The following is a 20,127-nucleotide window of genomic DNA, read 5'->3' on the forward strand; positions in this document are numbered from 1 at the left end:
AACTGCCTTCATTTGTTTTTAAAAGTTTATTTTCTCCAAATTTTTTTTTTTTTTTTTTTTTTTTTTTTTGTTCCGCTGCTTAATGTAGGGAAGAAACGACGCTGGCAGAAATTTACTCCAGCATTCAATTAAATCTGGCTTTGAACCTGCTCATTGTTCGATCATGTTATATGGGCTACCGTGACGTTTCTGCTTCCGTGAAATATAAGAAAACCCGATATTAGACAGGCTTTAGTTCTAGGTCAAAGGTCAGCAACTTTTTATATTCCAAAGAGACATTTTTGCTCTGCTTCCTTCAAATTAAAGTGTCCACAGTCACCTTTAGAACAAAATAATTGATCAAGTTTTATGAATACAGGTTACAAAAAGTATGTTTCTATCATTTAAAAAAAGTTATGTTTTTATACGAATAGCAAACAAAACAATGAATCAGAGAGCTTTATCGTGTAGCGGTAATAAAAGATTTGAACAGTATTCTCACAGATCACAACCTACCATTCACTGGTTTTTCAGAGTACATGTGTGTGTGGTGCGTGTAATGCTCTAGATCAGCCGTGTCATTCGACCTTATATGGCCTGTTTCTTTAAAACCCACTCTGTTGTTGGCGCCCTGCCCAGAAAGTTTATTTCCCTTTTCCCATCCAGCCACATGGACAGGGCTCCGTCACACACACACACACACACACACACAGAGAGAGAAAGAGAAAGAGAGAGAGAGAGAGAGCAGGAGTTTTCTCACTGAGAGCGCCGACTCCACCAGCAGCACCAGCAGCAGCACCAGCACCACCACCGGCCGGTTGAACAGGGAATCCTCTATCTTCCACCAAGTAGATCTTCATCCCGGTCGATCTGTCACAACCTCAGAGGAGTGAGGTGAGTCTGACCATATGCATTGAAGTGGTGTGTGTTGTGTTTCTGCTTCTGTAAAGTGAGTTATCTGCTGACTTTGCTGCATCTGGTTTAAAGGTTGTGCCGCCACGCGAGAGACGTATTGTATTTTGACAACAAAGGCTCTTTTCACAAATCTATAATTCCCCGCTGCCTGGTCAGCCAGCAGTATGCAGTCCTTTGGATGTGAACTGGAACACTCTTGCTTTTTTTTTTTTTTTTTAAAAGAAAGAAACAGAAGGATCTGAAAGCATTTCTGCCAGAAACCAGGGTTATGGGAGACAGGTTGGATGACCCGAGCGTGGGACTCAACATCCGCCGAGTTGCTGTAGTAACCCAGGCGGGATGTTTCTCCGTAAAACTTTCCCCGGTTTGTTGTTGTGTGGGAAGCAAAACTGCGGAGGCTCCATGCCTGTTGCTGCTGAAGTTTGTGGATTGTAATTTTCCTGTGGAGATGAGGTCACAGGCAGACACACCCTGAGACTCAGACTGGGCGCAGGAAAAAGGGCCGACTCTCTGCAGCGGCTTTCAATGACTCACGAGCCCGGGGAGGAAGCAGTAGCCGTGGTGGAATTTCCATTCTGTTCGGAGCGGAGGAATTTGGGCCTGGATGCGGCTGCGTTTGATGGAGGGAGTAACCTCACTGACACAAGCCATGTGACAGCCCTTAGACTACATAATGAGCTTTTGGATTTCACAACCTATCCAACCCCCCAAAAAATCATGTGCTTCAAATCCATTCATCAAAATGAAAGACATTGTTTTTTTTATATATATTTTCGTTCAGGAATGTGTTTGGAATGCAGCTCATTTCCTCTTTCCCAAAAAGTTAGCTGTGCAAGATTTGTTTAAAGGCCCACTTCCTGATGTCTTCTTCCCAAACGTACACTTTTAGTTAGCCTTGTTTGAGCTGCAGCCTGGTTTCTAAATAAATGTTGAGTTGTTGGTAGCAACGCCGTGCTGTGATCTGAAGTGAGTTCAGATGTGCAGCTGTAGCCGGACAGGGAGAGCCGAGGCGGAAGTAGGAGGCGGAGGGGTCGGGGGCGGATTGAGTCAACACAGGATTGTTTCTCAGACTTTTCACTTCTGCTCTCATGCCTCTCAATGGACTCGCGTTTACCGGGGGGTGGGGGGAGGGGGGGTTTGCAGATGGCGGCAGATGGTCACGGTCCGGATAAAATGAAATCAAAGTGTGATTAATGGATATTTTCTGCCTCTTGATCAGGGACTCATTGTGGTGATTTACTCTTTTCAGGCCAACGAGGTCCTTTGTTTCCTCCTGATCTGGAAGACACATTTTGCAATTTCCGGGCTGCAGAAATACTGCATGCATTAGTGGAAAGTTAAACAATTCCTTTTTTTTTTTTTACTTTACATCCTTTGATTTCTCACGCAGCTCATGGCTGTTTATGTCTGTTTTATAAGTGGCAAAAGTATTCAAACCCTTTTCGATATTTTATCACATTGCAACCTGGATCAGAGTTTAGAAGGGGCTTAAAGAGGCAGTAGCCCAGGGTCTCAAGTTTTGGGGGGTGCCCCATATATTTTTATTTTTTAATAAATTCATGTTTTGCATTGTAATTCGTATAAGAGTTATATCAGGTGAGTTGTAATAATATTCTGGGATTTTTATATAAACAATACTCAAGTATTTGAAAATTTTGACGTTAGAGTATTTTTTTTAAGGTGTGGGGGAAACGTGGCGCTACTAGCAAAGGAACGTCATCAGTTGGTATATTAAATTATGTATAGTTTTACCTGTTTATGTACTGTATTTTGCTTTTGCAAAATAATTTTACTTTAGTGGGAAGGGGACCACATCATGTAAATCCAGCCCTGGTTTCAACCACTAAGGATATTTTATTTTTTATTTATATCTGCAGAAGCACTGCCCTGCATGTAGCTCCATTTAGATCAACAACTCGGAATGGCTTCCCTGTGTACTACAACATTTTAAAATGGCAAAGAAATCACTTTATTCTCAGAAAATTAATAAAAATTTCACTGTATAAGAACAGACTAAAATGTAAGATGAAAAGTGTGATATATATTGCAAAAAATATGATCGTATGAAGTGTTGTCCCTTTTGAATAACTAATGGGGATATTCAAAGGAAATATTAAACATTATTCTGATGTTTAAGTCTTGTTTTCAGATGGTTACTTACAGTGTAATATGTTTTTTTTTTATTTATGGACTGCCATTCCTTGACATCTGCAGACACAGATTTGTAATTAACATCAGTGTGTGATGAGCTGACAGCTGTGTGTGAGATAATCCGGGTGGCAAAAACCCACATTCCTCTCCTTTCATCTGAACTCAAAACATCAAGATTAGAAACCAATTTTTAACTGGGAACCAAATACCTGAAACATGCATCATGCATAGCCTCTCCGGTCGTCATTATCTGATGCTGGTTAAAAATAAAACTACACAGCTGTTTTGTGACAACAACGGCAGACATAAGGCCATCGTGATCAGGGCTGCACATCAACACTGTCTATTCATTATAATGACTTGAGAAACTGGCAGCATTTCCTTTCGTTTACCTTTAACCCTTAGCAGAACTGTGGTCAGAACAGTGGAAGAGTATTCAAAAGTTGCTCTTCTCTCTCTGTGTGTGTGTGTGTGTGTTGTTTGTACTTGCAAATAAGTCTTTCCACTGGACTCTGGTTTTAGCCAACCGGCTTAAATTTAGAAAAACAAATCTTCAAATCCACATAGATGGCAGTCAGACAGAAGTACTGAGCTTGAAACACTTCAGAAGCTTTGCCACTTTTTAGGGTGAAATAGTTACGTTTTTTTTTTCTTTTGCTTCAGGTGGACAACATGCATCCATGGTTAGTTTATACTACACTCTTCCTAAAACCACGGATTAATTTAAAAGCTGCAGTAAATAACTTATGAAAAATGTTTTTAATACATTTGTCAAAACTGTCACTAAGTGGTGACAACATATTATGAGAGATAATCTGTAAAAAAAAAAAAAAAAACAAAAAAAAAAAACTAAAACATCTCCTATGCCTTCTCCCGGTGGTCCTACTGCCTTTGCATAAACAGTCAAGAAGAGGGTCTTAGTGCTGTCAATCAATCTTGTGTACTGGCTGCTCACACTCACTTTCTTCTACAACAGAGCTCGCCATGAATACTCAGGCTAGTTAGCATGGCCGCCATTGATGGTGCCTTCATCAGTGGTTTCATGTAACAGAGTTGTTTCTTCTCCATTAGCACATTGAGCGGTGCATACATGAGTATGATTGACAGCACTCAGACCTTCCTCCTGGCTGTGATTGGTTGTTTTTGACCTGAAGTGTTGCATTTAGGTTGCAATAAGAGCACAATTTTTTTAAACAGTTTATCTGTCTGATAATTACACTGACAGTAGCAGTTTTAACAAATGTGTATAAAAATTAAATTTAAAAAAATATATATTTGTTTTATTTTATGGTTTTCATATATTGTTTTGTTTTCAAAGTCAAAGAGCACGATGCCCACCAGAAACAAAAAAAAAAAAAAATCTTACAAGTGTTTAAATAATAGAGGAAATAAGCCTAAATAATTCACTGGAGAGCACGTTTGGAGTTGTGTAAAAAGTTGACGTCAGATAACCACAAAACTGTTTGAGCTCCAGCTCATGGTAATCCTGAACACAGAGCGTGTTTGTGCTTGTTTGTGGCAGTTCTTTCAAAAGAAACTCTGTTGCCTCGGGATTTAACGTTTTCTCCATAAGGAAATATATTGCTAAACAAATAAATAAACTATACGACAGCTTAGATCTGGAAAAATCCTTAAGTAAATGATGTGAAAGCAAAAAGAAAGCACTGAATCCTGTTTTTTTTTTGTATGCCATCAAGAATAAAACCTCCTGTGCTCCCTTCTTCGTGCTCCCTTAAAGTCAGGAACTAGTAAAGCCACATCCCACCTTATCTCATGACTAATATCTGTTTATGGCTGAGGGGTTCTACTCGGAGCCGATCCCTCCCTCTTTTATTCCGCCTCAGTTTATCCAAGTAAGTGCAGTTAAACTGAAGGAGGAGACTTTCTCAAGGAGGGAGGGCTCACCTGTAAGGAGAGGAGGAAGACTCTGACAGCAGCGCCCTGCTGTCACCTGCTGAACTGTCACAGAGCAGAACATGCCCAGCAGCTGAGGGGACGCTCGGCCGTCCTGCGGTTGGAGATTTAAAATGGGTGGGACGCAAAGTCAGGATCGGAAGAGGAGCACCCGGCGAACAAGTTTTCGGAACGTCGTAAAGAACATAACGTGAGTCGACCCGTTTTTACGCCTCTGAGAAGCTTTTCTCCTTCTGCTACGCTACACGTTCCTGAAGATGTGTAATGATTAGAGGCCCCGACTAAACATTACAAAGCAAAAGCTGCGGCGCTAACTGTGTAGCTGGTGTCTTGCTTTGCATTTTGGTGTGACGCTGACCTCCGCTCAAGTATTGATGCAAATTTCCACACACCCTCAGAGAGCAGATAAGGTCACATGCAGAACGGCTGTGAAATGTTTGCTTCCGTGGACTTGGAAGAATGTGGATGCACGTGCTTTGGTGGATTAGTCACAAATAGATCTTATCATATTTAACTAGAATAGAGAAAGAAAAGTGGACTGAGTCACATTTGTTTTGTTTTTTTTTTTAAAAAAAGGAGTTTCTTATCACATGTTTATCTGTTGTTTTTTTCCCATTAGAATAGACTCTGTTGTCCTGTTACAGTATGATCTCACTGTGAGAAATATAACAACTCGACTGTGTCAATATTTGCTTGAGGCGTCTCAGCTTGAACTCCTGTTCTTAGTTTGTCTGAACACAGTTTCCATGCAGAGAAAAAAATAAAGAAAAAGAAAATAAAAACATAGCGCAGGTTTTACAAATTGGGCTGATACACAGCACTCGGACTAAAACCCATTTATACTTAGGAGGAAACAAAACAGCAAGTTGTTAACCAGGAGTTCCTCAAGCTTTAACTCAAACACGTTTTCTTGGGAAGCGATGAAACTCCCTCCTCTCCTCCACTGTAAAACAACAGAGAGTTCAGGCGCAAGTCACTCCCCTAACTCTGGCTGCCTGTTTCCAAACTGGTTTGCGAGTCCTCCGCCTCCTCCGATCTGACCCAGGCGTTACTTTTCTGGGCTGGCGCCGGGTCGGGCTGGCAGGAGTCGGCGAACCGCTCGCGGGCTTTCTCCCAGTTCTTATGGGACTTGGATCTGGTGGCGGAAACGTCGTCCACCGACATGACGCCGCCCGTTCCCAGGCCAGACTGCGACTTCCGGATTTTCAGTTCGATCTGTGAAAAAGATGACGACAGACCGTCAGGCTTTGGAACACATTAAAACACGTGAGCTGCACCAATCAGGCTCCTTATGGATGATGCTGATATCGGCTTTTGGAGGTCTGAATGGTTTGCATTACATAAACGAGGGGGGGAGGACATGCTGCAGCTCATAGGTAGCAGCGTTCAATGGAAAACACAGAAATCGGAAGATTATCCTATTTTATGTGTCAAACCTTTTATCAGTTCCGTCTTAAAATCACATTTTCAGAATTTCACCAAAAGGGAAACGAAAACAAAAATTCCAGTCTCTGGACATGTTAGATGTTTGGCTAACAGAAGATTAACTCACCGGATCTTTCATCCCCCGTCCCTCTTTTCCCAGCCCCTCTCCTTTTTTCCAGCCCATTTTTTCCAGCATCTTCCGCCCCTTATTGACTTCACTGATCTCCCTAAAGAGGACAGAAAGCAATAACATATGAGCAACATACAGGGTTCCAGTGCATTATCCGTGTCAGTGTTCTCAGTTCCTCTCCTCTTAAAAACACTACAACTCAGTCAAATTATGGCAGATAATTCTACAGTGACCAGACTTTGCATACAGAACCTGCAAGACGGGAAGGAAGGAAAGAAAGACCTCTTAAATGGTACAAAAAGGAACGAAGTCAGACATGAAGTCAATTATTTTTCCATGCCGTTTTCCTCTTCCACACTGATCCAGATTTTTCCAGACTTACTCGTGTACAGAAGCGGGTGCGTCGTCCCGTTGGAAAACGCCTTCGCTGCCCACATTCTGCCGGCGAGACTCTGCTCTGTCCCTGTACTTGGGGTTCCTCAGGGCTTTGGTCTCCTCGTTGCTCTATATTGAACAGATGACCAACCGTGTAAACCAAAAAAAAAAAAAAAAACCTTGATGTATATTTTAACCCTAAATCCAGCTGCAGGTCACCTAAACACTCACTTGCAGTCCATATTTGGCCTTCATTTGCTTCAGCTCTTTCTGTCTCAGGGATTCTTTGTCTTCTTTGCTGAGGCCAGGAGCTTCTAGAAGCAACAAGGAGAACGCCGACATCAGACACTTTTAAATAACTTGTACAAATGTCAGCTTTTTGTTCCCCCCCAGTGGATTTGTTCTCTCACCGGAGCTCTCCTCCCTCCTGTGCTTGCTGATGTGAGCCATGACTTGTCCGGGTTCACAGCCGTCACAGGTGTCGGTGCCTGAATGGATGTGGAACGACAGCACGGTCTCTCCCATCTTGACCTCATCCCCGTGCATGAGTGCATGAGGCTCCGACTTGGTTTTAGGCTGCAAGTGGACACCAGAGTTTAACTGGAAGGTTTCACTTCTTATTCGACGCGTCGAGACGAAGTGCCGACCTGCAGTATGCGGTTTCCGTTAATGACCGTCCCGTTTTGGCTCCCCTGGTCCACCAGCATGTAGCTCTGCTGTTCCTGGTCAAAGTACACCTCCGCATGGAACTGGAAGCAAACGTGCAACATTTAGAGACGCTGCAGGGAAAACGTAGGAATAGTTTAGACTCCTGCAGGGAAAGCAAAGCAGGGAGTTGTTACCTTGCTGACTCCCATTTCTGGTAGTCGAACTGCATGGTTCATGTCTTTTTCCCTGCAAAGAAACACAAAAAGCAGAAGATTGATTTTTGCTCAGTTAATCAATTAATATAAAAGTTTTCAAAAAGCAGGTGTCATTTTCTAAAGGATTTAACACCACATTTTTTATGTTAGACCTACAAATTTCAAGGAACCTACAGAGTTTATTTGTAGATTAACACAAAGAAGTACAAATTAGTAAATCGATTCAAAAAAAAAAAAATGTTAGGATTGCAAACGGCAAACACAGTACTCCGATTTTTATTTGAAAATAAAATGGCGAAAATTGTGTTCGTTTTCTTTTAAGCGTTGTTATTATTCAGAACTCGGTTTTGGTTTAACACATGAAATCCCAATAAAACACATCGAGATTTGTGTGATATGATTGCATGAATACTTTTGCCAGCGCTGTGCATAAACAGCTGAGAAGAAGAGAACCAACCTGCCGAACGTAGCCGGAGAGTCGGCTGTGATGATGAACAGAGTTCCCACCTGCAGCGCCGGAGACCTGACCACGGTCACTCTCACACAGGGGGGCCAGAAGTTGTTAACTGGAAGGAACGAAACAAACCGGCTGGGTTAGCAGCAGAACAGAGAGTTACAGGAAGCTTCATGGCAATCAAATCACTGATCGGGAGATTTGGCTTGATGTTATGTGCAGATTTAATGAACCATCCCAGAACCCGGCTTTGAGAGATCTGCGCACCTCGCGTCTCAAATGTTGGGGAGTTTTCTCCTCTCACCTTCTTGGCTCTGCACCTCCATTTCTGACTCAGGACTTTCCCTGGAATGTTTGGGGCTGGAACACGATGAAGGCGACGAGGCAGATTCCAGATCTTCCTTTTCAGACTCCGTGATCTCGCCCTCCTCTGGTTCGCTGTTGCCCTCCGACTCCTCACTCTGAACCGGGCTCCTCTTCCTCTTCTTCTTCTTCCTCTTCTCATGCTTTTCTGACTTGGATTTCTTCCTCTTCTTTCTTGAACTGCTCTTCTCCTCGTGGTGTGAGCCGTTCTTCAGCCGCCGTCTCCGCGATGGCGATTTGTCCCGCTCCTTCCCGTATTTCGAAGAGTCTCTTTTACTCTTGGATAAGTCTGGACTGCGAGACCTCCGGTGCAGTTTTCGGGATTCGGTTTCTTCCGTTTCTGGCTTCGCCTCGTCCGGTTTGTATTCCTGCCACCAGACAGTCAGCAGTGAGATTACCGTGCTGAACGGCAGCAGGCCAGCTGACTTTTTACCGTCGATCCCAAATCTCAGTCACACGTTAATTCCTGGGTCTCAGTCTTTAAAGTCGATTCATCATAATGCTTCAGGAATTACAAAAAAAAGGTTTTAATATGCATCAAGATTTGTAAAGGGAGGTTTACTACTTCAACTATAGACTAGCATGTTTTGTTTCCCCTGGTAACGAGATGAGTGTCTGGCTGGTGCAGTGACAGAAAAAAAAAAAAAAAAAAAAGCTGTGTTCTCAGAAAATCTCTGACTAAATGGAGAAATTAAAAAAAAAATGAAATTCCTGACCCATGGTAAAGAAAAGTGCTTCAAAAATTAATTCATATTATAGCAATATCATACTCACACTGAAAAATGTTAAGAAATCCAACATTTTACTGTGTAAATCTATGGAATGAAAAGAAAACCTGGTACTGCTAAAACTCCTTTTCAAATTAATGGAACTGAATCTTTTTTTCTTAAATTACACATTTTGTTTTAGGATGATGACAGATTCAAGGAATGTCTCATCATAACGATTTATTTTTTGTTTCTCTGGGGTATGAATATGACGTGACACAGAAGCCCAGTTCGTTTAGCTGTTGGCCGCTACGCTGGACGACCTATATTTATATTGCCCGAACAAAAGTGTCGCCTTGCAGCCACCAAATCTACACAGCAACCATCAGATGCGATGCTCATGCCAACTGGTTGTTTGGGAGCCATGTAAGAAAAAAAAAAGCTCTTTATCCCTTTCATCACAAAGTACTACACTGGAGCTTTAACTGGAACTCTCTGTGCTTTGGTCAGGTGGGTTAAAGATTGAGCTTTTCTGCAGCCAACAGTCTAGTGTGAAACAAATGATGAACCAAGTATGGCGGAGGATTGGTAATGCTGTGTAGTAGGAAATCTTGTTACAATATCAACATGAGTTCTTAAAGAAAATATTTGGCTATCTCAACCAGAAATCCAAAAAAATGGGTTTTCCAATAGAAAAATAATTAAATTAAGCGGCTAAATTAACAAAAATGTTTGACCAGAAACAAAAACCAACCTCCCTCCATGACCGTCTCAAGACCCAGATATAAACTCTACCCAGAACCTGAGGAGAAAAACAAGTGACCCTTTGTATTTTCATGTTACAACCTAACAGGACGTAGAAAGAATTGACAGCAGAGGTGTCAATTATTAAACCAGAGGTTATCACATAATCTGGGATTTTTTTTCTAAATGCAGCTACTAAAAGTAAATGTCTGATTTTGAGAGTGAGATTATACCACTGCAAAATAAAAAAATAAAAATAAATTATATTATTTGTTCACATCACTAAAGCATGGCAACGTATTTCATTATTCTGTAGTGTAAAACTAAAGTTATACCTCTGTAGGAGGGAGTTTTCCAGTAAGAGCAAATCCTCATTTTAGCCAAAGAGTTAGTCACATCTTGAACCTAGGCCAGAAGAATAATAGTCTTTCAGTCAACTATCCCGCATCGTCACAAACACAATAAGCAAACTTTTTTTTAAAGACTGAGACCCAGAAAAGTCAAGAGGAATGAAGGGGAACGGCAACTTTAAAAAGCCAGCCGCCAGCCACCAAACACTGCAAAGTAACGACTACTACGAGTCGCTGCACCTCGTTGTTACTCACCCCCTCATCCTGATGCGACGCTTTCTTGACTGCTTTTGGGAACTTTCTCCATTTCTTGTCGGGAACGTGAGTCTCTTGGGAATGGTCGGCAGCGCTTTGCGCAGCAGGCACCTCGATCCTGGAGTGAAACTGATACCGTCCGCTTTCCGCGTCGTAGTAGTAGTATATGCCCGTGTTGGCGTCATAATACAACTGACTGACCTGGAGGGAAAAGAAGAAAGTTTACAATGTAAATGAGCAACGGACACCGAATCTGGCACTCAACCGAACGAGCAATCTCAGAGAAAACCAACAAACCGAGTCGTAGTAGAAGCCCGTGCTGTGATCGTAATACATCCCGGACGTCTCATCGAAGACGAAGCCGGTCTGCGTCATGGCTTCTTCAGCTGTGGCCCTCAGCATGTCAGCTATGGAGCCCGCATCACCGCCCTGAAGCAGGCATTATTATGAATGAATGCATCAGGGCCAACTCAGATTTTAAGCTCCAAGTCCAACTACGACGGACTTAAAAACGCTACATTTTTATTATTTTGAATGCACTTATAGAAAAGCAAACCTCTGCTGGAGCTACTTCGCTGCACTCTGCTGAAGCGGACGCATCTGGGGCCGTTGCTTCGTTCGTTGTCAATGCGTCTACCGCTGTACTGTAATCAGTTACATCCACAGCTGCCGTCGCCGTACTGGGATCAGTAACACCCTCAGCTGCAGCTGCTGTCGTCAGGCCCAGACCTTCCTGGGAATCTGCCTCCTCAGCGTTCTGACAGTAGCCTCCGTAGTAGTAATTGTAGTAATCTGGGGGGGGGAAACAAATCTTGAACATTATTTGTGATAATAACTAAATTTATTGACATTTTCCGGTTGTGATGATATGCATACGCACCAGTTTCTGTCCACACATATTCTTCTGTTTGAGTTTCACAGCTGACTCTGTCTTTCTCTTTCTTCTTTCGCTCATGAATCTCTGCACTGAGCTGGTCAACCTGGAGTCGCACAAAAAAACGATAGCAAAGACTTTCATCTAACATAATCAACCCAGTTTAACATTATATTAAATATTAAGATTTGCTTTAAGCTTAACAATATTTCCTGACATCATGAGAGTGGACTAACAATTTTATTTTAATAACGTTGCTTGTAAAATTATTTTTACCTCTTAAAATCTCCACATTTTTGGAATTTTTACAATACAAACTCCAATCCATCTCATTTCAATTTTATGTTATTTAACTAACACAAAGTAGTGCAAAAAATATAAAGTGACAGAAATTAGATATATTGTTTGAATTTTTTTTTAAAATAATCTGAAAATGGACATGGGGTGCTTTAGGTAATGTGTAGCATTAAGTTTCATTCTTCCACGTGTTTTGCGTGTACTCTACTTGGCTTACGCCCAACATGTCACTAATTCAAGTTCTCCACAAATTGGTCCCTGGCCTGTACTCGATTTATAAAGATTTATCAGAGTAAAGGAGCCAGCGCGCAAATGCACACTTTTCAAATTTGCTCTTGTAGGAAAATCTGAAAACTATTTGTCTTCCACTTTACAATTCTGCACTGGTTTGTATTTGTGCATCACGCAAGACCCCAACGAAATCCGCAGAGGTTTGTGACAAGATGTGGAAAAGGTGAGAGGTGTGAATACTTTTGCAAGGCGGGTGTACATATTGAATAGCTGACCTGCTTCCTCAGGTCTTCGTTGTAGCTCTCGGTGCTCTTCTGCAGCCTTTCGGAGTGGCTCAGCTGCTTCTGTAACTTGGTGAGCTCGGCTCGGCACTCCTTCAGCTCCTGTTTCAATGACTCAACTCTCAGACGGAGCTCAGCCACCTCACACTCCGAGTCTTTCTCTCCTCTCGCTTCTTCTTCCTCCTCCATTCGGAAAACTGGAACCACGACAGCGAAAGCTGCAGTGGGAACAACACGTTCTTAACCGAGATACTCGCAAAACAGAATCTAAATCCACCGGCCCTTTCTGATAATAACCCACTACTTGGTTTATAAACGGTCCAGGCATCAATCACTTAAATACAGCCGGACTCCATGTTTCTTACTTACCGTTTGCTTTGTTTTCTCCGAGCGGGAGGCGATTTCGTCCTCAACGCGGCGACCTGAAAAGTTGAACATAAACATCTTGTAACTTCCAAGCGTGTTGGACACAGCCCAGTACATGTTTTGAGGACAATTAGACAGTTACAGTTGAGGCAGCTGAAATGTTTACAGTCCACCCTGCTCGCAACCGCCATTAACTCACGGCGGAAGTGATTCTTCTTCGAGGTCTGGCGCCAGTTGTAAACCCTGTTGTCGCCACCTGGCGGCGACCGCGGTTAGTCCCCGCATCAAAGCCGTGAAATGTTCACTGTTGTTTGTTGGTCTTCGAATTCTGCCCACTAAATGGAGCGGTAAGTTAGCATTTAAACGTTTGTCTTATCTGCAGTTAAACACATTTGTTTTTGGTTGTCAAGTGTGAGTTTTATGTTCAGAGTCAACTTTAGAGTTATATGGGGAAAAACATGGATGCATGTGAGTCTTATATGGATTTTGCTCAGCATTGGTGGGTACTAAATGGGTCCGAGCTCTCAGTAAGCCACATGTATTGAACTCAATTTGGTTGACTAAATAGAATCTCATCAACACAATCAGTTGGTTTTAACTAGGTTTCAAATAGGTTTAGAGAAAATTTTATCATAATATTGGGTAATTAAAGCTTGGTGATTTCCACCTGTTACAGCTAAAGAAAATGTATTTTAAAATAAAAGAAATTTACAATTAGAATATCAGACCAATAAAAACTGTTTTAAAACATAACTGTGGGGTTAATGAAAAATATGTTTAATACCTACTTAAAGGTTATTTTCAAATAGTACTTTTATCTAAGAAAATCACATTTTCTAATTTACTGATATAACTGTAAGGGAATTCTACTTTTTTTTTTTTTTGCTATAACTGCTAATGTGTGTGAAAATTAATTGCAGCCACTATGTAGTTTGTTACAATCTTCTGATGTTAAATACTTTGGCCAATTTACTGCCAGTATCTGATCTATATGTAATGTGCTAATTGGGTAGTTATGGTTAAAACGTGGGATTTTACTGATATCAAGTAGAAACTAGGAGTCAATACCAGTACACCATAAAAAGTAGTTGAGAAAGCTGCTTTATCAACTCGTCATGGTTTACTTTAGAAGACTAAAGCCACAAAACCTTCACACCTTCAGAGGACTTAAATAAAAAAGACCAATAAATAAGTATAATAATGAAAAGAGAGAGAGACTGAGGAACAGGGTCGATTTAATATGATGCAGGGTCTGTGGACTAGAAACTGTTTTGGTGTCCTACACATTTTGTTTTTCTCAATTATTAATGGAAAGCCTTTACTGACAACACAAATCAAACACTTCTTAAAATCGCTGACCAGCTTTTTGTTTGTCTGTTCTGGTATTTTTACAGTTTGTCGATGACGAGCACAAAGTCTTTGAGGCTGAAAGGCCTTCTCGTCATCATGCTGACCTTTAGCTCCATCGATGCCGGGGACACTAATGACGCTAAAAGTTGGCATCTGACTTGCTGATTCTAAAATATCAATTATCTAGACTCCTAAGCTGTGGAGTGTACTGAGAAAGATTCTTTTCAGATCATGAAACATTTAATCTTTGTCTTACAACAGGGAAACTGATAATGGAAAGTTAAACAAGTTAAAACTGTACTGAATTATTCTACGCTGATGATATATTCTCTGCAATCATGGGATTGGTTTGTGAAGTCTTTAATCTGCCCCAAAGGCTATTGAGCCCAGAAGGAGGTTATCACTCAGTGCAGCTTTCATTCAAGGATTAACATCCCTGAACTCAAGTACTACAAGGAGTACAAGGAGTTTTTTAGTTTCAGCACTGGAAAACATTTTAAGGAAGTCCAGTTTTCGATTTCAGTGACAGACATTGACCACTAGATGTCAGCAAAGCCCATGAAATCTGGAAATAATAATTTCCAGAAGTCATGTAAAAAAAAAAAAAAGTTCCATATATAGATTTGAGTTATTTCTTTTTCACCACAGAGTAGCGGAAAAATAATGCGATAGCTAACATCTGTTAGCAGTTTTCCAGCTTGTTAAAAATAGTTCTATACATTTTCAGCTGGTGCCACTTAAAACTCAAATAGAGTATTAGATTCTTCCCAAGGCAGAAGTGTATATTTTATTGTGCTGACTCAAGCTGATTTATGAGCCCGTCGCTGTTCCTCTCCCTTATTCCTCGTTCTCATCTGTATCTCTCCCTCTGGTTGGATCTGGGTTGCCCCTCTCCTCCCCGTCATGCTCCTCCACTTGACAGTTCTTCCTCCTCTGACCTTTCTGCTCCTTTGTTTGTACGTTCAATAATTTCCTGGAACTCCTGGTTCTGTCACATAGATTTACAGGACATAGCCAAGGCCAAATTATGTAGACTGATCTTAGGCCGGCAGGATGGACTGTTGCATAATCATGTGGCTTCTCTATTGTCTCTTGCTCTGTTTGTAGAGAGAAAGTATATGAAGGACTGCAGTGTACCTAAAGTAAAAAAACCCAAATTTTCCCCTTTTAGCAGTTACGTCTTTTGCGGATATTTGTTACAGCGAGTTAAATCAGAAATGACCCACAGACTAAACAGATTTGGGTCATTGGTCACTTTTACGCTAAAGTCTAAATAGGATTCGGCAAGTTTGTTTTACGTCATATTTAAGGGACTTGCTGTTTTTTGAAAGCGCCTGCAGCGTTCCTCCTGCTGTGATTGAAATCTGAGCTCTTTTGGGTTGTGTTTGGATTCTGGTGGAGCGTCAGACCTCTTGGCAGGAGCTCTGAGGCTTGTGTAGGTGGTGGGAGAGCGGCCTCAAAGAACCGTCTGGTCTGCTGCCCAGTGATGTTTATAGATGCCAGTTTTAGTGTGGGTCAAGATGAGCAACGGGTGGGTTCACAATTTCTTTTTCACTGCTTGGCGAATTTACACAAAAATGGTGCTGATTAATTTATTTTTATTTATTTTTTGTCTTAAAATAACTTTTTAATATTTAAGACGGAAATTGTTTGCTGTTCCCTCAGGAAAATCCTTTAGACATCCTGCAGTTAATGCGTGCGCTGTCCCTGTTCGCTCCAACCACAAGCCCTGCGTAGATCGCAAAAATAAGTGGGTAGAACAGAAACTCCTCCCTTTCTGGTATAATGTGGAAACTCTGAGTCTGACTGAGGTTATGGGTCTTTGCTACTTCATGGAATTTCAGAGAGTTTGCTCGCTGCGCTGCTGCACGGCAAAAATATCTGGCCAGGGAGAATAAAGCACAAAAAGGTTTCTATGAGGGGAGTAATGACATTAAGAGATGTCGCAAAACCCTCTAGAGCGTGAAAAAGTCTGGTAATTCACAACAAGACCAGCTGTGAACACGAATTTAGTCTTTCATAGACGTTGCCATTGTTGTGACTTCTTGATCTTTCACATCTTGACTCTGGAAAGTATTTTATTATTACTTTCTGAAGAATTGTGTAATTTAGTCAGGACCAATATCATAGTTCATGAGATATGTTTTCATTTACAGAAAAAAATTTTTTTACACACACTCTATTAAAAGACACATTATTACTGCAAAACATTAAAATTGACTACATTTTTTTTCAGACCAATTAGGATTATCAATTGTCCTGGAAATTTCTATTTGCTAAATGCCAAAATAATGAGAGGTTTTGTAGATTTATTTTATTTTATTTTTTAGGAATGAATCAAAATTCTTGCAGACTATTTTTAGGAATTCATGAAAACGTCATAAAGTTTGAAGTCAATGCTATTCATAATAATAATAATTAAAATGTATGTAAACTTGTATCTTTGAAGTAAAGAATCTCATTATTTTTGCCTTTAGTAAATAGAAATTATCTTGTGAACTGGTCTGAAGTTCAGATTCTGGGTGAAAATAAACTCAAATTTTTAGATGTATAAACTTGTTTATGTGATATAAAAAGTGGGATCTGAAGATATTTGTTTGAAAACATCTAAAGGCAGAGAGAGACTATACGCTGTTTGTCCCACGAATTGCAGGTAAAAGAAAAAAAAATCTGTTTTCTTCTCTGTTAAACACGATGCTGCTATCCCAAATCATCTTAAACCATGAGTGACAGGAAGCTTTGTGGTCTAAAAAAAGCTTAGACTTGTACTTCTATTTGTGAGATATAGCAATTTAAAAACATGCTTTAGTTTCAGGTTACTTTAGATGAAAATTTATACCAAATTCAATGGGAGATGAAGTGTGGGTCCTATGTTCTCCGTTACATTAAACCATCAACCATACCCTGATGACCGACACGTTTTAAGAAATGGGACAAAATGCCAACGATTTTGATAAAAGAAGAAATTTTTGGGGAGGTAGTTTGCCAAAATTCAACTGACACACTCTAGTGGCGATGGAAATCAATTTATTTTAGTGAAATGTGTCAAAAAATAAAAATAAAAAATCCAAAAACTTTAACTTATGATTCCATAAAATCCATTTAAACTTTTTGGGATGTGCCTTCCTGAAAGTGTTACGTTCTAAAGAGCACCATTTTCCCATTTTTGTTTTATTTTAGAATCTCCTCAGTTTGTCCAGTTTTTTGTTTCTTTAAAAAAAAAAAAAAAAAAACTTTTTTTTTTTTTTTGCTTTGTTTCTGACTCACTCCTCAAATATTCCCAAGCATTTCACTTATCAACATGCCACCGTGTAATTACTTGTGTGGTGGTGCTCTTTTTCGTGGTTTAGTGTTTCCCCTGACAGATTGAACCCAGCAAGGTAGTTCTCCTGAGGCTGTCCAACAGAACTGGTTCCCCGAGTCATGCATGCCTTCCTGCTGCAGCGTGGAGGAAACAGTTAGCTGCTGAAGAGCCTGAGGGAGGCGGGGGGGGGGGGACTAATAAGTCTTAAAGATCCAGCCCCCACATTCCTAACCTCTCTCTGGACTATAAAACACAGAGCCCCAAGAGTTCAGCTCCTCCTCTGCCTCCTACTCCTCCCTCTGTGTTTGTTTTGTGGCCCATTTTTTTTTCTACTTTAGAGTAGAAGAGCAGGCTGACAGAGACATACCATTCTTCAACCACAGGGGAAGTCATCAAAGCAGCCGTGAGTTTTAGGGCTTGCAGCTCACTTCCTCCACCCCCACTGCAGTTTTTGCCTGTGAGCTGTTCCGAGGTGGAGCGGGGAGGATGGAGGAGGTTCAGAGGAGGAGGAGGAGAGAGAGAGAGAGAGAGCGAGTCGGCAAAGCATTTGAGAAACCAGCTGATCAGAGCTGAGGTATTCTGCCACGGAGGGACGTGTCAGCGTGACTGGAAATTACTAACAGGCGAAGACGGAAAAGCAGGGTTAAAAAGAAAGAGAGAGAGAGAGATGTCTCCTTCTCTTCATGTGAATCTGGGAACTCATGGAGAGATGTGAGAGGGGTGGAAATCTGAGGAAGAGAGTGAGAGGTGTACTGAGAGCCAAGCCCTGGTTACTGGTGAGTCAGCTGGAGGCTGGGGAACTTCGTCGAATAAGGAGCGATGTCTTGGCTGTCTCCGGTGTCATGGGCCAAATGGACGTGGACGGCGGTGCGAGGGGGAGAGGAGGATGGAGAAGAAGGGCAGGAAGCCAGCGAGGAGCGGGAGCAGTGGGGAAGGAGAGAAGAGGAAGAAGAGGAGGAGAGATCTCAAGGCAGCAGGCAAGTGTTGTGCTGAAGCCCTGAGACTCCAGGCAGAGTGGTTCACGTCGCCTGCGCTGGAGGAGGAGGAGGGACTTCTGTCCATGTGCCTCTAACCTACTGGAGACTGGATTTTAGTGACATTCTGGTCGAGGCGTTTTGTGAAGTGCTGGCGTGTCCCTGTCTGTCTTTCTTTTGCTTCATAACTCCAACCCTAATTCACACAGGATTCACTCAAAACCTTGCAAGCACGTGCTGAAGTCATCAGTGTGTGTGCCTCGTGTCCACGGTGTTAACATTATCGCTGCCTCTGTTCCACCATGATACAAACACGACGACTACTTTCAGAAGACTTCCACCTTTCCATTCCTGCACTGATACAGTATCAGCCAATATACTGACCTTCTGGGGCTTTCTAAAGTGATTACATAGCAGAGATAAATCTGATTTAATCTGTCCTGTAAATTGTTAGAGTCGAGAATGGCCCATATATCTTAAAAGGCTGCACGTTTTATGTTTTCTTCTGCATTTCTCGTGTCATAAACTGTATTGTTCTTAAGAGTGTGACAGGAAATAGTAGGCTGTCCTGCATGTACTTCCTCTTCCTTTATGTATGCGTTACTTTGGCTTTGGTTACTCTTCCCCCTGTAGTTTCAGACTAGATGGTGTTACAATGTTTCTGCAACGACGAAGTGCGAAGTTAAGCTCAATATAGGTCAGTTTGGTGCATCAAATAAAAGGGTAATAAGTTTGAGGTTTTATTTTTGTATGCTTTTTACCAGCACAAGAGGTTTTGCAAGATAATGCAAAGCTTCACAAAAATGCATATGTTAACTGATTACATAATAGTCACAAATCCAAGGATTTTTTGCTTTTAAAGCTTTAAATGTGTTTTTATGATAAATTCTTGCATAATAACAGTAATAGTACAGCTATTTTTGTTTGAGGAGAAGATGCATCACTCCCGCTGACTCTCGGCGTTCGTAATGTGATCATTGCTTTGGAATTATGTAATAGTTTTTCTGCTTTCTCTCATGTCTTCACATGCTGCAGCTCGGACTCCGAGGGTCATTTTGACACCCCTGAAGCAGCGACTCCCGTCCGCGCCCCTCCGCCCGTCCCGGGAGAGCTGGAGAACAACAACACCGATGCAGGCAAAGCAGGTGAGGCCGCTGCAGAGCAACGACAGGCAGAAGGAGAGGAAAAAGAAAACAAAAACGGGAGGGGGAAGAGCAGCAGCATTTGTGACTCTTCAGGAAACCTAGAGGCTCTTATTAAATCTCAGCAATCTAAGGGAAGTGCATGTTCAAATACTTTGGGCACTATTCCTTTTAGTCTCAAGGTTGCCATGGAAACAAGAGTCATTTTATGGTCCACTAACTATTCAGGCGTGACATCATCTTAAACAAAAGAAAAAAATGCTGCTGTTCATGAAAAATCCTAACTTTTGGTCGAAAATGAGACACGTGTCTTAAGTGATGACGCTATAGCTGCATGATGTCAGTTATTTAAAAAATGCAGCAAGATATACATTTTTTTTTTTTTGCTTTTTTTTAAGAATTCATACCTTTCTAAATTTGACTTTGTGTAAATATTGATGTGTCCCGTTGTATTATAGAGATTCCACATAGTGTTTGCTAAAGGTAAACAGGTTATTTGACACCTGAGCAGGCAGTGAGCGGCCTCCCGTGAACCTGGTATTTAAGCTGGAATGCACACAGTTTTTATTTCGGATAGTTTTTGGGCGTGATCGCGTCTGATGCTCTGTCTCTGTCGTTTGATTCACTAAGAGGAGGGGCCTGTGGAGGAGTGTGGGCATGACCTTTGCTCCAGAATTCAACAG

General features: G+C 41.4%; 2 protein-coding genes and 1 long non-coding RNA gene across 9 annotated transcripts in view; 2 read left to right on the top strand and 1 right to left on the bottom strand.

The window, feature by feature from the left end:
* Window positions 1-3,871, top strand: part of LOC106956978 (uncharacterized) — a 9,238-nt gene extending 5,367 nt beyond the window's left edge. Inside the window, exons 2-3 of one of the 2 annotated variants that reach the window (XR_001426865.1) lie at window positions 646-873; window positions 967-3,871. This is a non-coding gene — a long non-coding RNA (uncharacterized LOC106956978). Of the gene's footprint in view, window positions 1-48; window positions 874-966 lie in introns of those variants that run through there. The other variant, XR_001426864.1, reaches the window with a different exon arrangement.
* A 900-nt stretch (window positions 3,872-4,771) lies between these two features.
* Window positions 4,772-20,127, top strand: part of tacc1 (transforming, acidic coiled-coil containing protein 1) — a 38,099-nt gene continuing 22,743 nt past the window's right edge. Inside the window, exons 1-3 of one of the 5 annotated variants that reach the window (XM_015048125.1) lie at window positions 12,926-13,021; window positions 13,103-13,173; window positions 19,338-19,447. In XM_015048125.1, the coding sequence (XP_014903611.1) occupies window positions 13,121-13,173; window positions 19,338-19,447 (163 nt within the window). In that variant the 5' untranslated portion in view covers window positions 12,926-13,021; window positions 13,103-13,120. Of the gene's footprint in view, window positions 5,150-12,925; window positions 13,022-13,102; window positions 13,174-17,839; window positions 18,306-19,337; window positions 19,448-20,127 lie in introns of those variants that run through there. The other 4 variants (XM_015048124.1, XM_015048126.1, XM_015048122.1 and 1 more) reach the window with 4 other exon arrangements.
* Window positions 5,539-12,856, bottom strand: aggf1 (angiogenic factor with G patch and FHA domains 1). 2 transcript variants are annotated; one of them, XM_015048128.1, is made up of 16 exons: window positions 12,817-12,856; window positions 12,678-12,730; window positions 12,303-12,526; window positions 11,506-11,605; window positions 11,182-11,417; window positions 10,923-11,054; window positions 10,626-10,826; window positions 8,511-8,937; window positions 8,210-8,318; window positions 7,732-7,783; window positions 7,537-7,638; window positions 7,300-7,465; window positions 7,121-7,203; window positions 6,897-7,018; window positions 6,512-6,611; window positions 5,539-6,174 (listed from the first exon to the last, which is right to left on the bottom strand). In XM_015048128.1, the coding sequence occupies exons 3-16, from the start codon at window positions 12,495-12,497 to the stop codon at window positions 5,941-5,943; spliced, it is 2,259 nt and encodes a 752-aa protein (XP_014903614.1). In that variant the 5' UTR covers window positions 12,498-12,526; window positions 12,678-12,730; window positions 12,817-12,856; the 3' UTR covers window positions 5,539-5,940. The 2 variants fall into 2 exon arrangements, with proteins under 2 accessions (XP_014903614.1, XP_014903615.1); XM_015048129.1 differs by lacking the exon at window positions 8,511-8,937 and adding an exon at window positions 10,356-10,425.

This window comes from Poecilia latipinna, unplaced genomic scaffold (genome assembly GCF_001443285.1).
Source record: "Poecilia latipinna isolate Pla-1442-1.1 unplaced genomic scaffold, P_latipinna-1.0 Scaffold861, whole genome shotgun sequence".
NCBI lineage: Eukaryota > Metazoa > Chordata > Actinopteri > Cyprinodontiformes > Poeciliidae > Poecilia > Poecilia latipinna.

Coding starts and splice junctions, on each gene's coding strand:
- aggf1 (XM_015048128.1), bottom strand. CDS start 12,497: ATGGAGGAGGAAGAAGAAGCGAGAGGAGAGAAAGACTCGGAGTGTGAG. Junction 11,606..12,302: donor ACGAAGACCTGAGGAAGCAG/GTCAGCTATTCA, acceptor GTGCGACTCCAG/GTTGACCAGCTCAGTGCAGA. Junction 7,639..7,731: donor CAGAAATGGGAGTCAGCAAG/GTAACAACTCCC, acceptor GTTTGCTTCCAG/TTCCATGCGGAGGTGTACTT.